Source organism: Melanerpes formicivorus, unplaced genomic scaffold (assembly GCF_026170545.1).
Source record: "Melanerpes formicivorus ecotype bairdi unplaced genomic scaffold, bMelFor1.0.p_v2 SCAF_2, whole genome shotgun sequence".
NCBI classification, from domain to species: Eukaryota; Metazoa; Chordata; class Aves; order Piciformes; family Picidae; genus Melanerpes; species Melanerpes formicivorus.
This window is the reverse complement of record NW_027142354.1, coordinates 15,463,780-15,480,367: the sequence shown is the minus strand read 5'-3', so window position 1 is coordinate 15,480,367 and position 16,588 is coordinate 15,463,780. Positions and strand designations below refer to the sequence as shown.

At 39.3% G+C, this 16,588-nt stretch overlaps 1 protein-coding gene across 4 annotated transcripts in view; it reads right to left on the bottom strand.

Annotated features, from left to right (window-relative positions):
* IPCEF1 (interaction protein for cytohesin exchange factors 1) overlaps nucleotides 1-16,588 on the bottom strand; it is a 77,566-nt gene that overhangs the window by 37,369 nt on the left and 23,609 nt on the right. For 2 of the 4 annotated variants that reach the window (XM_068151617.1, XM_068151608.1), the window contains exons 2-3: nucleotides 5,227-5,277; nucleotides 217-253 (exon numbers count right to left, since the gene is read on the bottom strand). In XM_068151617.1, the coding sequence (XP_068007718.1) occupies nucleotides 217-253; nucleotides 5,227-5,250 (61 nt within the window). In that variant the 5' untranslated portion in view covers nucleotides 5,251-5,277. Of the gene's footprint in view, nucleotides 1-32; nucleotides 167-216; nucleotides 254-4,492; nucleotides 4,569-5,226; nucleotides 5,278-16,588 lie in introns of those variants that run through there. The other 2 variants (XM_068151599.1, XM_068151624.1) reach the window with 2 other exon arrangements.

Sequence of the window (16,588 nt, the reverse complement as noted above, 5' to 3'; positions counted from 1 at the left end):
AGTCATTTCCAGCTTTGATTCAGTTCACATACCACAAAGATTTACTCCAAAGGAACAGCCCGTTGTCATTTTTCTCAGAATCAGTGGAGTTAAAAAGCAGCCTTCCACCAGCTGAACAGCAGTATAAAATTCTCACCCTCACAAGAATAAGACATACTAAGAAATTAACAAAAGAGGAACCCAGAAGAGAAGAGGAAAAAAACAATCTCTCGTTACCTTGACTTTTCTTTTTTGTCTTCTGACGCAAGGGAACCTGTATGAAATGCAGGAAGGAAAGAAAGGAGGAAATTTCAGATTGTGTTGCAACATTTGTGTAGAAAGGGGAGGGGGAAGCTAGAGAAGGACGTGGTGGTGATGCTGGTGGTATATGCAGGATGGAAACACATAACCCACTCACTGCTGAAGGGATGTTAGTAGCTGAAGCATAAAACATGTTAATTAAAATTGATGTCGATCTAGTTGAGCAAGAGCAAACATAACTCTGTTGTACTATCTACTAGTGCTTCCTGTTTCATACCCACAGGCAGCTTCTACTTTGCTACACTTGCCTGAATTGTATTCTGAGTTAAGAAGTTAAAAAATAGAAGTTAGAACTCCAACATTTTAATACTTCATTACACTCTGTAAGGGGGATTTACAAACATGGGGAGATTAAAAACATATGGCAGATGTCTGATTGTCCTTTATCTCATTCTAAGAAATCGTGAAAGAGAAAAAATAATGGATTCTCCACTCCTACTCATTTTTTACTTAGTGCAGAGTATGCATTTCCCTCGACATAATATTTCTTGAAATAAAAATCACACAAATCTGTCAGATTGTCCAAACTGTAAAGAATAAATATGCCAGAATTTTTGCCATGCCATATATGTTTTACTCACAGCAAAACCAATACAACTGCATTAGATTTACTCATTTGCATTCTGTGTACGTGAACCCGCATAAACTCATAGAAAATGAAACTAAAACAGATAACTACAGACCAAAAAAAAAGAAAAAGCAATGTAATGTCTGGCTTTTGGAGTATATTCTCCTTAGACAGGCTGGCTGGTTGTGTGACTGTGGACAAAGCACTTGACTTCTCATTGACTCAACCTGTGCATCTCTAACATGGGAACAAAAACATTCACTTTCTTCTATTTTCAGGAAGGTTTTGAGGCCTCCATATGATAAACATTAGATAAAGTGATGTATGATTTAATACACTTGGCCTCAACGTTGCTATGCAAAGCTGGTAGCTATCTGATCCACTGCAGAGCTACGCTATGAACATTCCTAATGCAGCCCCTCTCACTAGCTATCTGACTTTTCAGGGAAACAAAACCCTGTTTCATATTATTCTTGAAGGATTTGATGGCTGTTCTCAGAGGTAAATTAAAGGTGAGTAAAGCTTCACCATCTGGAAACAGCAATAGAAGACATCACTGCCACCAGTAATTACAGGAGCTAGAACTTTCTCTAACTAGTGATCTTTGCAGCGTGTTGTCAGAGTGCAGAACTGCATATAGCAGTTGTGTGCTTATTTAGCACCTACTGAGATGACCTGACACTTGTAGGAAAGCTTTACTAGGACTTAATTTCAGTCTCCTGCTTAATCATCACGTATTCTTTATATTCTTTCTTTCTTTTTTTCCTTTTTTTTTCCCCTCCACTTAAAAAAAAAGGAAAAAAGAAATTCATAAATTCTACCACTGCCTCCCTCCCTCTCTCAGACTATTCTCCATGACAACAGACAAAGGAAAGCAATGAGAAAACACATCAGTGCTACTGGAGACTCTACTATATCCCATCTCATACGGTCTGCCCTTCATGTCTTATTCCAAAGAAGTAATGCTCTATTTAGGACATGTGAAACTAACTCATGGACTCAGTGAATCAGTGGGTCACATAATCATGCTAAATTACTTTCCTTTAGAAGTGCCCAAATTGCTGTTGAGAAAAACAAATATGCATCAACTCTCCATGCACAAAAAAATATGTAGTGGGGATGTGTCACATCTTTGTCATAATCCTACAGTGGATTCATTTATTCTGTGACCAGCATAAAGTTGTACTATAAGAAGAGCAATACTGAAATAAGATGTAGCTTTCTTTAAACAACGGAGGAAGAAGTAGATCTTTCCACTAAATTTATTGATCATCTAAAGCAAAATAATGGTGTCTATGGCTCACCTGTTAAGAAAGGGTTAATATCCATATTATGTAAATTATGTAAATCTTCTGTTATGGATGGCTTTATATACAGAGCAAGGAGAAAGCTGATTACCAAATTAGAAGCTTGGCATAGCGAAAAGAATTTACAAATGTGCATTTATTACTCAGCAGCAATGATAATATCCTCCTGCAAGTTGACAGGAATGATGAATCTCTATCTCTTCATATTCTGGGGGAGGAGTTGGGAAATTAATGGGAGAAGGATTTCCCTGGATAAAATCAGGAAAAAATCTGTGATAAAAACATTGATGAGCAAGATTGTGAATTAAGACAACACTCCTGTTTTTCTTTCACAGTATTCCTGTAAGATAAGGTAAATTTTCCTCAAATTAATCCTAAACCTGGAATTCAGCAACTTTTAAATGTTTTTAAGGCTGTTCAGAATCCCAACATCATCTCTAAAAAAAGAAGTCTGTTCTGTTGTGCACAAGATAAATCTCTAATTCCAGAATGCATCAGTGAAATCTGGTGCTATTCACAAAATTGTCTTCCCAAATTTTGTTGATTTATTAATAAACAAAATCAATCTCTTCCTCCAAAGCATGAGTGGTCAGATCCAGATTGATATTTTATGATAGAGAACATACAGATATATTATTTAAATATAAATGCATAAACAGTGAAACTGTTTTAATCTCAAATTCAATAGAAAATGTTTATTTAAATTACTCTGGTGCTTGGTCACATTTGCAATTAAAAAGTTTTAAAAAAATAAAGTGTTTCCTGATGTGTCAGAAAGAACCTCTTGTGTTTTAGTTTGTGCCTGCATATCACTGAAAGGATCCCGACTCCATGATCTTTCCACCCTCCCTTCAGATATTTGCAGGCATTAGTAAGAACCCCCTGAGTTTGTTCTCCAGGCTAAACAGCTCCAGGTCACTCAGTCTTTTCTAATATTTTAAATGCTGCAATCCCTTAATCATCCTCGTGGCCTGTCATTAGACTCTCTTCAGGATGTCTTTCTTGCTCTGGGGAGCCCAGAACTGAGCACAGTGCTCCTGGTGCACCTTCACCAGCACCGAATAAAGAGGCAGGATCACCTCAATTGGCCTGGTGGCAGTACTTTGTGTAAAGCAGCCAAGAATATCCTCTGCCGCCTTTGCAGCAAGAATATGTTGCTGGCTCACATTCAGCTTGATGTCCTCCAAGACTCCCAGGCCCTTCTTTTTTGCAAAGCTGCTTTCCACCCAGGTGGCCTCCAGCATATTCTGGTTTTCACCTGGCAATATCAGAGAATTACAGAATTGCAGGGATTTGAAGTGACCTCTGGAGATAAAGTCCAATTTCCCTACCAAGACAGGTTCACCTGAAGGTGGTCACACAGGGACATGTGGAATGGGGGCTAGAATTCAGAGGACTGGACAAGCTTCAGCCAGCCATCCAAGACAGCCTACATCCCAATCCCTGCCAGACAGCAAACCTCTCAAGATGGTTGATCAGGCCTACAGGTGGGTGCCCCTATCACCCACTGTGATGACTCATAATTTCTTCCTGATAGCACAGTTTATGGTTAGATGAACCAGGTTCTTTACTAGTAGATACAACTAGCATCTCTTTGGATTTGAGGGCACTCAACCCATTTTGCATCTGCAAGTTCTTAGATGGAGCAGGAACCTTCCTCTTGGTGCTGGAAATCATGAATTTCATCCTTCCCTTTCTTCAGAGGTTTTGCTTGCTTTGATAGTGGCAATAGTCACTGCCTGCTTCTCCACTGCAGTTAGAGACTGAGGCTTTTTAAGCTATTGTACTTATCTATCTTCCTTTCATCTTTTCCAATGATGTGAAGCCTGCTTACTCCCTTCTGTATATCCTCCACTTGGCAGCAGCTCCTCCAAGACAGCAACCTTCCTGCAGGGCAGAAAGACATCTCTCCAGGCCTCAGACAGAGGTTCCAGACACTTCCTGCAGCCTGGGGCTTGAAGGGCTGCATCAGTCTTCTGAAGTCTGTGTGGAACTCTCAGCCTTAGCAGGGACAGCTGGTCCCACATCTGGGGTAAACTACCCTGCTACTACCATGCTTAAGATGGGTACAGCAGCACAATTTCATCTGAAGCACCTTTTCTTTACTCCTTCACACCCTGCTGCACAAACTTCTGAGTCTGGTGGCTGCGCTCTTAGACAAGCCCTTCCTGAGTACCAGTTAAAGGGTGCTTGATCCTCCCTAACTAGAAACAGATGCATCAAAGGCTCCAGGCACTCTGGGTCAAAGGGCAGCTGAAAACACTCATGAGAATCTGTTAGAGCTTCCTCAAGTCCATATTCTTATGGCTCCTCTTACCTCATCCTTGTCTGACAGCAAGAATTTACAAATGTACATCATGGAGGCTATATGTTTCCATCTTCTCTTCCAAATTGGTGACCATGAGCAATCATTGCTAGGCACCAAACTCAGATGGGCAGCATCCCCTCAGGGAGCTGCCAGGAGCAGTTGAGAATTTCCCAAGGGGATTCTTATATCTGGATATTGAGGGGCTTGCAGCCTGCAAACTTCCCAGGAGGAAAAAAAAAATGGGGTGAAACAGGTGTATAAGACTGTTCTGGAGGAAAGAAACAAAGTGATCTATAAGCAAAAGCAGGGGTATTGGGCTGATACTGAAGACCAAACTTCATGTCTCATGAAGTTTAATTCACAATGCATGCATGAGTCTGAGAAGGCACCAAAGGCAACTATGATCAACACTTCTTCTTCTAGAGAGGTGTATTTTCCCTAAGCTTTTCAAGGATGTCTAAGAAAATCCTTTGCTAAGCTCATGTGCCCTAAGTTACTGCTTTCTCATCCGTTGAGGGATAGGGACTTGAAAGTGGCATCAGGCCCACACAAGAGACTTCATTTCACCCTTAGAACAGAATTGGGGCAGCCTGTGAAAGCCTGACCTCTTGACCCAGCTCATAAGTGACATCTTGTTTATACACCGATGTTGACTACAGTGTTCTATGATTGCAAGGACATACCCCCAACATATAACTTCTTCTGCTGATCATTAACTCTGGCATAATTTCAGTTATACTTACGAGAGAGTTGCCATCATCTTCCATGAATGGTTTCAAAGCTTAGTGGGAAAGCTGTAAGAAGAGAAAGTTGTGTTTACTGAAGTTCTGTGTCATATTTTCACATAATGTGATAATACACTTCAGTTGGCCAACTTCACCCTCCTCACTCCACCTAGTCCCTCAAAACCAGATTTTTTCCAAAGATAATGCTATGTTATCTGGCCTAACTTGACTGATTGAGAAGTCAACCAGTGCTAAGCAGCACTAATGGAATGGAATGGAATGGAATGGAATGGAATGGAATGGAATGGAATGGAATGGAATGGAATAGAATAGAATAGAATAGAATAGAATAGAATAGAATAGAATAGAATAGAATAGAATAGAATAGAATAGAATAGAATAGAATAGAATAGAATAGAATAGAATAGAATAGAATAGAATAGAATAATAAACCAGGCTGGAAGAGACCTTCAAGATCATCGTGTCCAACCCAGCAACCAATCCAACCCATCTAAACAACTAAACCATGGCACCAAGCACCCCATCAAGTCTCAAGCTGTCCAAGCTTTTCTATGAAATAAACAGAATAAAACTCCTGGATGTGGTTGGGGGCTTGCTTTTTATTGATTGCTTTGGAGTTTTGGTGGAGGGGTTAGGAAATTAATAGATTATTTATCTATTTAATTTATTAACTTATTTAATTAATAGTAAATAAGTAAAACTGGAGACAAGAGGTCATGCTCTGTTGGGGTTTTTTTACTTTGAAATAAATCTGTAAGATTTTGATCTAGTTTCAGCTGAGCCATTTCCAGTATTTTCTGAGAATTCTCCTTAGCTAATCTGCCCACTCTCTCAAGCAGGATGGTACCTCCTACTGGATCACCCATTCTAGAATAAATTACAGGTTTTTTCCTTTTGCTCAGCAAAATCTGTGCAGTCCAACAACAGATGCTAGAGTTTATTTTCCAAAAGATACAACAAGTTAGAGTTATTCACTTAGGTGACAGTTCAGATAATTGTATTTGGTATACACAATGAACAATCAACTCCCTACATGATTTTCCTTTGGCTGGATGATGAAAGAATACACAGTGCAGTGCACAAGATTAAAGAAAACATACCAACTTCTTAGTGCTAGCAAAGTTCCTATAAAACTCATCTCTGCATATGAAAGAATCATTCAGTGAAATGAGAGAGGATACAAGACTGTTGAAGCGAACAATAAAGGACTTCCAGAAATAGCGGCACACTTCAGAGGAATTTCTAACGAGAACTTTTTCCTGTTACTAGACCAAGTAATTTAAGATATGTGCCAATCCTCATACATAATATTTGTTTTAGTTTGAAAATAAAACCTTAAAACAGAAAATAAAAACCCTCCTACTGGCTTCCAGCAATTTCAAACCAAAAATAGAAAGACAAACAAATGCATACTTTTCTGGCTCCTGACTGTTGCTGTTCAAAAATAGAAAGAAACACTTTCTATAAGTGGCTCAAATTGAAATGATATCATAATGGCAAATAATTTCAAGGATGTTTAGAAATCATAGCTAGCATAAACAAGCAGAGGAAACACCTTTAGTTGTATAAGCAAATTAACATTGAGCCACAAATACCAGAGCAGAAAGCAAGGGAATAACAGACAAAATTGTACTAATTATTGTGACATATGGCCTTTTTCCTGTCATTTCTAAATTTCTGAAGGGGAGGGTTGGGGTCTAATTATACAAACTGCACAGATTTGAATCATCCACAGTAGCAGGAGCAAGAAGAAAAGTGTTAGTTATCTTGCAAAGAAATATTTCACCTGTATGCTTTGTGCCAGTGGGGTTGAAATCACTCTGAGCAGAACCTTCCCAGTGATTTGAACTCAAACTTTTGTTTAGTTTCCAGACACTGTAATCTTTGAACCAGCATCAGATTTTTCAGAAGCAGCATTGACTTGTCTCATTCTAGATAAGAATATTTATTATTCACTGAGTAAGGAAAGGTAAAAAAAAAAAAAACAACCACAAATTCATTGCAGAAATAACTCTCAAATGCATAGCCTGAGTTTATTTCTCCTAAGTAAACCAAATCTGAGTGACATTAGTTACACTGTTAGTATTTTTAAGTCCACTCAAGCATACTCAACTGTTACAAATCTAGTATTTCAGAATGGTGTAAACTATTTATCTCTGTACAGTAAAACAACTGTTTTCTTTCAATTTTCTGACTGTGCATTGTGAAAAAAATCATCTATCCCTTCTAAACAGACAGGTGAATTAGTAGAAGGAACTGGATAAAAATAGCCTCTGAAGTAGAACTAGTCCTTACCCATCTTACTGGATGGTCCAGTATGAATCTGCAGGGGCTCTGTCTGGAAATTACAGTTCCCCCACCCTCCAATATTCCCATCCCAGACACTGTAGTTAGCATCCCTGGATGAGCTATGCCTCTCATGTCAGCCCAGGAGCATGTTCAGGGCTTATGGCTTTGCTGGCATAAGAGCTTCCCAACCCACAAAAATTACATCCGAGTTTAGGAGTTTGGCAAGCCAGCAAGAGATTAGTAGGAGATAACACTTATAATTTATACCATCAGGGGAGTATCCCAGTTCCTATCTGAAAGAGCTGCAGCAGGTGAAGACTTGGCCCAGACCACCTAATTTCAAAGCACTGAGTGCTATATTACAGACTAGAGACATCCATGCACATATCCCTATCCTGACTTCAGTGCACACTGAATCTGAAGTAGGGTCTCACCTCTAAAGGTTTGCCCTAAGCACCAAAGCAAGGATGTCAGATTCTAGCCCTCTTCCTAAACCTCTCCATTTGCAATGACATAAAATCTGTGAATAGGAAAGGGCAACCCTCCAGTCTAGAGATTAATATGGAAAACATGCACCAGTTTGCTGTGATGGATGTTCAGTTCACTAAAACTGCAAATGGAACAAACCAAAGAGAGAAAATAAAACAAGACACTGTGAAACCTCTCCCAATTTATAAATGGCCTTACAAAGGAGAAAACAAACTTGAATGTCTCACTTCCTATAGGATAAAACATAATGCATCTGTTAAAAACAACAAGGATGGATTTACATTATCAGTTTGTAAACCCAAAACATCTAACTTGATTTCAGTCTGAATTAAATGCAATATGTCAAAATTGATTCCAGTTAAAATATTTCTAATTTAAGTTTTAAGTGTCTTCTATTTTAATTCAGCTGAACTATATATATCAGTTTGCATACTTTATGAGTCCCACTTCACTCCTGCTCTTTTATGAGTAGGTACATGAGTAATATCTGATGCAACATGTTGAAACACAACAAATGACTTATCAGAAATATCTTGTAGTCATTTCCATTTGTCTGCATCATCTCTTCTGAAATTAGTATAAATATCTATGTTAAAGATCAAAGGTAGTGTTAAGGGTGGAAAAAAGAGGGGGGCGAAAAAACCACTGAGGTTCCAACTATTCTATTTGCAAATAGCAACCTTACTTCATTAGTAATATTTGTCTTGTGGAAGTCAAAATCCACAAGGCCTGATGTTGTTCTCTTATGAGTTACAAGCCACAGTGAGAGCATTAATCTGCAATGATATTGGTATTGGCCTGCCAGACAATGCCTTCCAGGCATTCCTCAGATGACATCCAGAATGGCCATATGCCTTCCTACTTCTGAGCAAAATATTTGAGGTATGCAACATGACTCAAACAATGTGTGTAGCTCACTTCCTGTTCTGACAACACTGACACAGACTACTCTACAAAAAAAAATACAAATCTGTTTCACCCAGCACCAACTCAGGGCTGCAATACAACCTGGAAAATAAGCCTTTTTTGGCCTTTGCTCTGTTTACATGTCTCACGCTGGTTAACGGCTTTAACCTCTCTGCTGGCTTTCTGTTTATTTGGCTGTCTGCAGCAATCTGCACTTCAGTGGGCAATGAATTGACAGGCAATATGAAACTAGTGACAGTGCTACAAAAATTTCCCTAAAAAAATCAATTATTGTTTCATCACATATCTCACTTACCATGCATTAGGAATAGCATTGGCCCAAATTATGGTAGTGCTTCAAGCACTGTCCTGTGGCAAGGAGACAGCCTTATGTAATAGTCCTAAATGATGACATTACCTCTAACTGGGGTTCTTGCAACAGTTCAGGAGAAAAAATAATTACAGTGACTGTAGGGTCATAATTGTCCTTTGGGTTACTAGGGATCAATTTAACCTGACAGAACCTTACCATTAACTACTAATTAATCAGATTTAGTCAGTTACTTAACTGGTTAATTAGCTATCTAAATTGACTATCTTACTTGTACAAGCTGTTCCTTGATCTGCAGATTTTGTTATTTACTGGTTCACTAGGAGAGTGATATTAAACTGGTGCTTTGCCACAGGGCAGACAGACAATGAAGCACTTTTCATGAAGGTTCATGGACCTTCCTATACTCCAGTTAAGTGTGTCATGAGGACCTACCTCAGTCCTCACAACTTCATGTTTCCAGTTACAGATGAAACTACAGATTCACCATTAGCATCAGAAATACCAAGTCCATTAAAGTGTAACCATAAATCATAATTGTCGGAGTATACTTTCACTTTGGCCACAGTGGATAATTTTAAGCTTGTTAAATAAAAATTACCCTTTGTCACATGATTGCTCCATTGGTTATAACATTCTTTTCAAATACATTTGAAATTATTAAATCCCCTCACCTGTATGCAATGCAAAAAAACCACTTCTGTGTCTGGGAAAGGGCCAGAAAAAAAATGGAACAAAGTTAACAGCTCCCATCTCAGAGACGGAAAAGTCACATATTACCGTACTTGGATCACATCCAGGTCCTGTCAATTGAGCCAGAAAGCCTGAGAGCAGCAGATTACAGGTGTTGACAGCTCTGAGCAAACAGTTGCAGAACCTCACACTCACCACCTTTAGGAGGAGAGGGGCTGGAAAGAAAGTTCAACAAGAGAGAGGTACTTCTGCTGCCTGTGTGGCCTCATGGACAAAAGCAAGTGGTGTGCCTACTCCGAATGTGAGTCTGCATGCAGACCCCTTATAACGTCGAGCTGATTCCTAGTGCTGTTTTGTTTGAAGGCCAAGGAATATTTGGAAGAAACATGAAGTGCAATACTGCAATTACCACTGCTTCCTAGCCAACCCTTTTGCTGTGGCAGGCAATAAAAGCAGGCAAACTTAAGTTGGCTATGCAAATGGATGAAGAGTAGTGAAGTTAAGAGGTAAAGAAACACTCCAGGTCTAAAGAAGCATTTCCCTCATGTTCTGGTCTCTTCTAGAGATACATGTTTCTTTGCTAGCCCAGAAGATGAAAGAGGGAGAAAGGGCAGTGGGGAATGCCCAAAGCCTGTAGCCTCTTCTGAGACAAAAATCAAAGAGGTTCCTCTTGAATGAAGTCCCTTGAAAAGGATACAGATGAGAGGAGGAAGTATTTTTCCTTCATTTATTTTTTTCAGATCAGCTGCTCCACAGAGTTTTGATGAAACACTGTAAGGTCTAGCACCTAGTGAAAGGATGAGGGGAACGTTTCTCCCCAGTGCAAAGGCACAGAACTGCTGCAATAATCATAAACATGGATCGTCTCAGTGACAGGAACCTGAGGCATACTCAGTGGAAGGCCATTCTGACAAACATTTGCTGTCAAGGAATTGAAGAAGGTTTTATGCACCTAGTGAAAGGTGAAAAATGGAAAAAATCATCAATAAGTTTATGCAAAACATCTTGGGAATTTGGAGGATGAGGTTCAGAAGATAAAAAAAAAAAGGTATTGTCATCAAAATGAAACAGATTTCCAAAAATAAGACTAATTTAAAGAATTCTGATGGAGAGAGATGACATGAGGAGGCTGCCTGGCACACCCCAACTTCCAGTTCTGCCCTTTGCCATTTCAAGGACAAACTGACCTGGGGGACCTTTGCCCAGCACAACACAGTGGCATTTTCCCTTTCAAGACTTTTCAGTACTTTCCCTTCTGTTGGCCATGAGGATGAAAACCTGCCTCAGAGGCAGGAGAGGCCTGGGTGGAGAATGAGCCTTCCGCAGCCCCACAACATTGTCAGATTGCCCCATGGGGCTAGGCCCCCACCCAAACATTGTCAGAGGCATCTTGTGGGCAGTGGTGATTTGATATAAGGCAGGGAAGACAAGGGTAGAGCGGAAGCTGACCAGTCTTACCTATATTTAATATTGTTCTTTATATAGAGTACTGTGGATGGGATCATCTACTACACCACCATACCACACCACCACCACCCCCAAAAAAAAAAAAGCACAATATGTCCCAAGCTGCCACTCTGACAAGAGAGGTAGCAAGGAAATTCAGTACAATTACAACTGCCACAACTGCAGTATAACACATTAGGATAACAGGAGCACAATTTTGGCTCCTATATTTGAGAACAAAAGGTCACCAAAATTGCTACAGTTTGAACTTTTGGAAGCTTAGATGTGAATCCTCTTCTCCTTTCTTCCACTCAGGAAATGTTCATTATATAAACAGTACCATACAAAACACCTGGTGTTCACATTTGCAGAGAAATGTCAAGAGAATAGGTTTTAAAAAATAAAGCAAAATCATTCTGCTGATAATCATGAGGATGAAATAAGGAAGAAATAGCTGGGGGACTTGCTGCTTCTTCCATCAAAGACTTCCACTTTGTATTCACAACGTTCACAAGAAACAGAAGTCTTGACAGATCTATTTGATTCAGCATTAAAAGATCAGGAGCATTGAAGAGTTTCTCTTCCCTCTACTCTGCACAACACACAAAGTACATGCAGTGTACTCAAATGTCACCTCTGATGTAGAGCAATCTCAGTGGAGCAAGGTACAGCAATGTCAAACGCAGATTGCACCAGAGAAGGGTGGAACTGCTCCTGTGCTACAATATACTCTGGTCAGCCACAAAGATTTGCATGTGGCCTTTTCCTCACAGGTGAAAGGCATTTCCTCAGGAACAAGAGAACAAAGAAAACTAGTCTGCTCAAACCAGAGCCTCTCCAAAGAAATTTAACTAGCACCTATTCCTCTATTTGACATCCAGATTTCACATGCTAATCTGTAACAGAGTTTCTCCAATATCCATGACAGGGCAGGCCAGCAGGTTGGGCAGGCAACTGGGAGTCGGCACTATTGTCATTATCATTACATCTGAGTTAGACTAGAAATGGACTGCTGAAAGGCAAAAGTCACCTCTAGCTCAAAAAATATGATGAAAAGCTCATGCTAAAAGCACTTTTTCTTGAAAACCCAGTTTAATCATCAGTGACTTCCCTGCTTCAAATCTATTTCAGCGGAAGACAAACATTTTTAATCACATGAATTCTTACTATCTGTTCAAATTGCTACCAGCTATCTTTATTTTGACTTACTTGTGCAATCAGTAAAAGAAGAAAATCTGCTTCGCCACACAAATAAAGCATAGTAAGAAGTTATCCATGGGGCAGCAATGTGCCCATGTGGCAGAGAAGACTAATAGGATCCTGGGGTACACTATGAGGAGTGTGTCCAGCAGATCAAGGGAGGTTCTCCTCCCCCTCTAACTGGTAGAGACCTGGTGAGACCTCACCTGGAGTTTTGGGCTCCTCAGTTTAAGAGGGACAGGGATCTGCTGGAGAAAGTCCAACAGGGAGCCACAAGGATGATTAAGGGACTGGAGCATGTGCCTTATGAGGAAAGGCTGAGGAGAAGAGAAGACTGAGAGGGATTTAATAAGTGTTTATCGATATCTGAGGGCTGGGTGTTAAGAGGGAGGGGACAGGCTCTTCTCAGTTACACCCTGTGATATGACTACGGGTAGTGGATACAAACTACAGCACAACATGAGGAACTTCTTCACTGTGAGGATCACAGAGCACTGGAATATGTTCCCTAGGGAGGTTGTGGAGTCTTCTTCTCAGGAGACTTTCAAGACTGGATGTGTTCCTGTGCAACTTGTGCTAGATTCTATGGTTGTGCTCTGGCAGGGGGGGGTTGGACCCAATGACTTTCAGAGGTCCCTTCCAACCCCTAACATCCTGTGATATCTTCTAGAAGATTTCTTTCCACCAGTGTGAAAGGGAGTCTTGTCTTAGATGGATAACACAACAAGCTTGTTGGCCTTGAAAGCTGAAATAAAACTTAGGAAAAATAAACTCTTACTGTTTGCTGAGGATCGTTGCAATACTTTTCAGCAGCCATAGGCACTCCTGAGCATTCAGGATTTAGTATGATTCTTGCTCCCTAAACACTATAGTCCTTGCCAGAACACCTGCACACAGAGAAATAAGTCATTAAATTGACTATTTGCTACTCCTGTAAATGCAGAGGTCTGACTACACTTGCTTCTTGAATCTTACAGAAATGAACACTTTTCTTCATTCTTTTTCTGTGGTAAAACGCAAAAGGAATGCAGTGCATTTATTTTTTTTCCAGAAGAGAAGGCAATATGATGAAACTATTTACATTAAACTGAATTTGTTGGGTTTTTTTTTCCATAAAAACAATTTCCTGGTTTTCTCAGATTTGGATTTTCTTTTGTGTCATAAACTGTGTTTCATCAAACTTTTCCACTTAAATTAGCCAGTTTATGGCTCACCTAACTCCTTAGACAAAGTCTGTCTCTGTCTCTCTCCTTTTCCTTCTAAGGAGAAATTCTATTTTTCTTTTTCTTCTAAAACAGCCTCCAGCTGTTTATGTCCTTATATATTTAAATGTGCATTCCAATACATGTACTTCCAATTAAAACTTGTTTTAACAATATCTTTCATGTTTTGCATAAGAAAAGCAAATAGACAAAATAACTTTTAGACTTTGACTTTCTAGTGGGAAAAAATATTATCAACTTCCTAATGGCAATGTATAGCTCACAGTAATCACAGTCTCAATAGTTACTCTTAGTTTTATTGTACTATTTAAAGAAGTTATTTTAATTTGTCACCCCATTTTTCCCTCTCATGCCACATGCCATTTCATTGGGGAAAAAAAGTTGGAAATAAAGCCATCATGGTAGTACTACAAGTAACAAGAAGTAAATGTTTGAAAGAACACAACCCCTAGTTTAGTATTTCCCTTTGCAGCAGAGCTACAATTTATACCAGTTAAAGAGTCTGAGGCTAACATCAGTGTTATGAAACACCCATCATTTACATTGTCTCAGTTTAAGTCAGCTCTCTGGGTGACATGGCTTTCAACATACCATTTTTCTGACACAGGAAGGAACAGTTTGTTTGTCTTCCTAGCTGATCTCTCAGGCTCTACTCAAGCGAGAGCCACAATGCATCCTGTTTCTGTCACCAGCTAGATAGCTCCTTGTGCCTTCTGACCAGGTACTATGAATTACAGAAAAGATTGGAAAACACCACCTCAGTGAGCAGAGAGAGCTCTGAGGGTAACATCTTAATGCAAAAGTCCTGCTCAATACCAGTAAGTACTTTGTTTTTATAGGAAAGCTGTTGTTTGTCCATTCCATCCTCATTTTTCAAGTGATGAAGAAATATATTGAAGAAACTCTAAATGTGAACAAGCAAAGCAACACATTTAAATGACTTCAACATGCCAATATGACAACCTTAAATCCCATCAGCTAATGTGAGTTTTATTATGCTAAGAAGTTAACACCATAAACATGACCACAGCAGACTACTCATCTTCAACCTACCAGTAGTTTTACTTTGTGCTTCTCTTCTACAGGGAATCTCAGAGAAAATAATGTTTTAACTAAAAGAGGTTTTCTCCACCCAGTGATTTTAAAACAGAAAATCTAAGAAACTTTGTTTAAAATATGCAGCTTAGAAGGAAGAGTCTTGTTTTCTTGCCATGAAAAAAAAAAGTGTTAAGAGGATTGTTTTTATCTAAAACCCACAGATTCAATAAGCAATCTAACAACTGATTGGATTTCCCTGCCCCCAATATTAATTCCTTTTTAAAACTGAGCTTTCCTTTACTGAAACTACAATCAAACATAAGGTGACAAAAACATTAACTGGAATCAAGTCACAATATCATGTCTAAAGTTCATTATGTCCTGCTCTTAAAATATTTGGGCTTTAAATTCTATTACTGTCCTTAAATTTCAATTTTATAACTTATATACTGTTGAGTATTACAAAAATGCAGAAGAAGGTTGACAGAAAAAGATCCACTTCTCATGAAATGGACAGACTGACTGTCAATATGCAGTTTATTGATATCAACAAGAAAGAAAAATAAATACAAGCAACTCCAAACAGGAAAATGAAACTACTCCAGAGGACTCACTCCCAGAATGTTTGTGGTGGTGTTGTGGTTTTTTGGTTGGTTGGGGTTTTTTGTTTGTTTGTTTTCTAAACATTTGCCACTCCAGAGTTTATGCCTTAATTTTTTACAGAAGAAGTTGTGCTGATCACAAATACCAGGACAAAAGAATGCTGAAACATTGGGTTCAAGGTAGCCAAGACTGAAACTCCACAGGGCTTTGTAAATCAGGTCAGAAGGTTGAACAGCTGTTCAGACTGGATGTTAGAGAAGTTTTCAGCACATTTCATAATGTATTGCATGTGTAACTTGCATGACCTACTATGTCACTTCATTAGAAGTGAAAGAAGGGGACGTGGCAGCAAAGATACAAACTTTTGCTGAGCACCCTTGCAATATGGAGCCCAAATACAATATCATGTGATATAGTATGAATCAATAGCATGGTCCAGAAAGTAGGAACAAAATATTTAAGCATGCTGAGCAGCTGACTGTAAACCTATCCAAAGGTTTCCATTGGGAGAAAAACCAAACATCACCACCACCTGAAAGTATCTCTCATCAGAAATCAAAGTGGAGGAACAGGAGAAGACCCTATGGACTTAACAATTCACCAATACAAGACCAAGATGTATCTATCTGGAGTCTTGTAGGTTGCACTGAAATCTACAACCAGAGCATTTAAAGTGCTTTTCCTCCTATTGATATGAAGACTGAAAATGTACTCCAAAGTGCCATGCAGTACATGACATGACATGAGTAAGCAAGATCCTCCAACAATTTTGTGTCTTCTGGATATGTTGTCTGTGCCTGATATGAACTGTGCTTCTAATAAAGATGTGTGGTGGTCATACAATCCTAGACACAGTGTATCACAGCAAATTAACCCTGATCTTGGGTTCCTGCAATCATAGAAGACACAAGACAAAAATCACACCTGAAAAGAACTGCTCCAGTGCACTAACTTGTTAGTACATCATAATAATATTTCTGTTTCACAGTTCTACCACCCTTTCCCTTCTCTCCCAATTCCCTGGTTTGCTCTTAAGAGGTGTTCAACAACAAATTTGGGAAGGCTGCTGCCTGCTTATTATAAACACCTTCACGCTGTTGCTTTCTGACAAAATTTGACTATTTGGCATCATCTCCATTCT